The sequence below is a fragment of the Musa acuminata genome, chromosome BXJ2-3, assembly GCF_036884655.1.
Source record: "Musa acuminata AAA Group cultivar baxijiao chromosome BXJ2-3, Cavendish_Baxijiao_AAA, whole genome shotgun sequence".
Taxonomy (NCBI): Eukaryota; Viridiplantae; Streptophyta; class Magnoliopsida; order Zingiberales; family Musaceae; genus Musa; species Musa acuminata.
The window spans coordinates 33,127,679-33,132,500 of record NC_088340.1 but is presented as its reverse complement, the minus strand read 5'-3'; the positions used below and the strand labels follow the sequence as shown (position 1 = coordinate 33,132,500).

The 4,822-nt window shown below is 35.8% G+C and overlaps 1 protein-coding gene across 3 annotated transcripts in view; it reads right to left on the bottom strand.

Moving 5' to 3' along the window:
• LOC135607771 (probable E3 ubiquitin-protein ligase ARI8) overlaps positions 1 to 1,605 on the bottom strand; it is a 21,379-nt gene extending 19,774 nt beyond the window's left edge. For 2 of the 3 annotated variants that reach the window (XM_065099827.1, XM_065099828.1), the window contains exons 1-2: positions 1,253 to 1,557; positions 141 to 265 (exon numbers count right to left, since the gene is read on the bottom strand). In XM_065099827.1, the coding sequence (XP_064955899.1) occupies positions 141 to 265; positions 1,253 to 1,414 (287 nt within the window). In that variant the 5' untranslated portion in view covers positions 1,415 to 1,557. Of the gene's footprint in view, positions 1 to 140; positions 266 to 1,252 lie in introns of all 3 variants that reach the window. The other variant, XM_065099826.1, reaches the window with a different exon arrangement.
• Positions 1,606 to 4,822: the final 3,217 nt, after the last annotated feature.

Here is a 4,822-nt window from a genome sequence, read left to right as displayed (position 1 = left end):
ATCAAATACCACAAGAGAACATAAAAATCGACATCAGATACAAAGAACCATGCAATTCATGCATTTGATATTTCTTTTATGCAATCAATGTATGAAAGAACTGAAATCTGCACAGAAAAATTACATTCTACAAGTCTTACCAGTTATAATGACGAAGAAGGATGGATGCTGCATATCTTGGTATTGAAAGGACAGTAGATACGCTACTAATATCTTCCCATTGATGCTGCCGAATATCAGTCTCACTCAAAATAGTATAGTTTTGCTGAAAACAGAAAAGTGCTGGGTGACATTAGACGCAAATTATAAGATGCCATCTAAAAACTGATCTATTTAGAAAAACCAGTATTTACCCGTCCAACCAAGTACTTGTATATAAACATATAGCTCGATACCAGTATATACTGTTTATTTTCACTAAAATAAATGATATTGGGTGATACAGGTTGGTATTCTACCAAAAATACCAGTACCATACCAGTCCGATAGGTTAATGAAGCCAGTATTTAAAATCTTGTAACAAACAAATCAAAGTATTAGTGAATTACTGCCAATAAGAGGCTATAACTTTTGCATTACATGAGGTACACTCTAGCAAAGCAACTTAAACAGATCACATAACACGGGAACATGAGAATGATGACTTGAGTATCCCCTCGGATGTCCAACTAGCATCTAGCATTTTTCAACTCATGGTCCAACATATGTGCTTAATAGAGCAGAATAAGAAAAGAAAGACACGAATCTACAAGTTCCACACGGTCACCACACTTTATGTTCACTTGATTCATATCGTTTCACAATATTGCACCTGACTCATGGTCCACAAGTCTCACAATATTGCACGAGTAAAAGAAAGCGGCAACACGAAAAGAAAGTGTCTCTCTTTTAAAATCTTCAAAACAATGCAGTTTTAGGAGAACAAAAGTAGGGCAACATCATCGTCTCACATTTAAATGGCAAAAATAAAAGTTGCACATAATTCTTTTTAACGTCAAATGAACAATCTCATTACCATAAACTTCTACAATGACCAATTTCTAAGACAAGCTAGTGACTACAGGTAATATTAGAAAGAATCATGCTGCCAATTCGACGACAAGGTCTTGCTTCTGCTTGTTAAACCACATAACGCATCAAATTCAGCTCAAAGATCACCACCACCATCGCAGTCAACAAAGCGAGGCAGCATACAAGAAAAGACGCAATGGAAAATGGTAGAGAGAGAGGAGAATTTCTTCCATCCCTTTACCTGCTGGCGGGAGGTGACGTCATCGTAATCGTCCGACTCGTTGTCGACGAAATCATAGTCGAAGTCCTCATCGTCGCTGCCTATCCCCGTCTCCCCGCCGTAGAAATCGTCGTCCACCGACTGGACATCATTCGCGTCATGCATGTCGTCGTCCGAATCCATTCCCTCCGCCCAACGCCGAGCTCCGCGCCCCAGCAACCCTAGAATTCCGCCCGTACGTGCGATCGGGCGTCGAGTAAGAAGGATCGGGGACGAAATCAAGGGGGAGGAGGAGATTGGGGCCTCGAACGCTAGAACGGAACGGCGACCAGATTTGGGTCCGCCCGCCCGTAGCGGTTTCGGTGCGTTGGGATTATACTCTCCAGCCTCGCCCTTTGGTAAATATTGGGTGGGGGAGTCATGTGACCGATAATTAATTGAACGGTAATATACATTATAAGTTCAAAAAAGAAAATTAGCGGTTTACTTAAAAAGTGAAGCGGCATATAATTCGGTTCAAAATCAACCTATTTATAATAAATAATTTTTTTCTAACATTAATTCCGTTGAAACACATCTTTCGAGTATTCGGACAAAACGCATAACGTAAATATTTTTTTCATAACAGTTATTGGTTCAAATGTTGGCAAAAATCATTATAACAAAATAATTCTTATTAAAATAGTTTCTCATCAAAATATCAATTTATTATCAATGTAAAGATTGACAAAAGCAGTATAAATAATAGAACAATAAATCAATCACAAAGTGAGATACTGAATTTTTACGTGAAAAACATAATGCGGGAAAAACCGCGAATCGTAGTCCACTTCAAACTTCTACTATTACTAATAATGATAATAGGTTTATAATAAATTTTTTTCAAAATAACTAAAGGATCGTAATAACATCAAGAATACATATCTTAGCTCAATAGTAACATATCATCATCGATGGATTTCATGAAAGAAAAATTTTAGATCTCACCAAATAGGTACAGCAGAAAAGCATATTAGAGAGGATAAACTGTAGATCGCTACCATTAAGATTGTAGAGCTTATTGCAAGAATTTTTCATATAAAATTTGGGTTTAAACTGATGAAGTTTAACCGCTTAATCATCTATCAAAATTCTCAAAACCTTAACTTTCTCTCTTCTTTTTTCTTTGTTCTTTTATGCGCCTCCATAGTTTCACCGCACTCATGCACCTGTTCGCACCCTTCTCGTGTCAAGCACACCACTGTTTCCCTTTCTCTTCATTTTCCTTTTTTTTTTAATACATCAAATTTAAGCTCAATGCCTAAATGAATGTGTCCAAACCCACATAATGGGCTAAACCCAACAATTCTCCCCCTTCAACTCATATGGTGGGTTGTACTAAGTCCGCTTTTTACCTACATACTTCAATATTCTTCTTAAGCAAAGACTTTGTCAACATGTTTGATTCATTCTCATTGGTATGCATATTTTCCAAGTATAATTTTTTCATCTCAAGCACATCACGAATCCAGTAATATCTTACATCAATATGTTTAGATCTAGAATGATATGTTGAATTTTTTGAGAGACGAATGACACTTTGACTATCACAGTAAACAATATATCCTTCCTGTTTAAAGCTCAATTCCTATAGAAACTTTTTTATCCATAAAGTTTCCTTGCATGCTTCAGTAATTGCTATGTATTCTATTTCTGTGGTTGATAGAGCAATACAATTTTGCAACTTAAACTGCCTAGAGACTGCTACCCTACAAACGTCATCAAGAACCCCAAAGTGGACTTCTTGAAATCAACATCACCTGTCATGTCTGCATCTGTGTACCCTTCTAACACAAGTTCACCATTGCCAAAACATAAATATAACCTGGAAGTACCTCTTGGATATCTTAATATTCATTTCACTACTGTTCAATGTTTCTAACCAGGATTAGAGAAAAATCGGCTGACAACTCTAATTGCATGAGCTATATATGACCTAGTACAAACTATAGCATACATCAAACTATCTATTGTAGATAAGTAAGACACTATAGATATTTCTTTTTTTTCTTTCTCACTTGTAGGATATTATTTCGAACTAAGTTTGAAATGACCTATAAGTGTTCGCTTTACTAATGTTAAATCTTTCAAGAACCTTTTCAATATAGGTCTCTTGAGATAGTTAAATCTTCCCTTTCTTCCTATCATAAAGAATCTTCATACCAAGTATTTGTGTTATCGATCATAAGTCTTATTTAGATCTCTTTTAAGCTTCTCAATTTTACCAACATCATGGCCAACAATTAACAAATCAATATATAGTAGAAGAATAATGAAATCATCATCTGAAAATTTCTTTATAAACGCACAATGATCAGTTGTGGTTCCATTGTACCATTGGCTTATCATAAAGGAATCAAACTTTTTATATCACTGTCTGGGTACTTGTTTGAGTCTATATAAACTTTTCCTATGCTTGCACACGAGATTTTCTTTTCCCTTGACTTTGAAATATTTTGGTTGCTTCATGTAAATTTCTTCTTCTAAGTCACCATGAATAAATGTTGTTTTCACATCAAGTTACTCAACTTCTAAATTCAAGTAGATGGTCAAACCAAGAACAACTCGGATAGAGGATATTTTCACCACATAAGAAAATATTTCTTTGAAGTCAATACTTTTCTTTTGACTAAATTATTTCATAACTAGTCATGCCTTATATCTTTATTATGAGCTATTATTTTCGGTCTTCAATTTGTAAACTCATTTATTCTTGAGAGCTTTCTTCGCTTTACGCAACTTTACTAAGTCATATATGTGGTTCTTGCTAGTCATAGGCGTCTTTCAAGCTAATCACATGAGTGATGACACATATGATATGATATACATTCTTTTTGCTTATTATATTTTAATATTTTTATCACTTTATATTGCTTATTGCATATATGCATATATATTGCGATGTATGTGGATTTGTGCAATGAGAATCAGATCATGATGAGATCATGATAATGAGACTGATTCGTCTTTAAACACAAACCCTAAATAATTCTGGTCATAGGTTACTCGAGAGGGACATCAAGATAACCGGATAGACTAGTGTGTTGTATATCCATCCATATGATGGAGGCAACTGGTCTCATAGCTACTCGTGTGGGGACACTAAGGATATAGTGCAAATGCTTATTGGAGAATGAGTTCACTGATTGATCCACTCACGGATTCATAAATGGTTGATAATGTTTTATTGTCAGACAGTGATTCCGTAGTCTCAGTAGGCATCAAGGATGTCCTGTATGAGTACTCCACCGTTTGATACCAGACTTATAGGTTTGGAAGTTCCAAATCTAGTACAACTAGTTATTGAGAGTGGTAGCCAACCTTACGAGGGCTATTGAGTGTCGATAAAAGATTATCCGCTCTCGATATCATGAGAGGAATATCTCATGTGTTCTTGCTCAAATAAATCCTTGGCCAAGGTCATTCGGATTGAGAGAGAAAGAGTTCTCCTAGAGAATCCAATTAGAGCGAGACTCGAGGAGAAACCATATGGGCCTGACAGCACCATGCTTGCTATTTGATCTTTAGGATATTAGATGGATGAGAGACTAT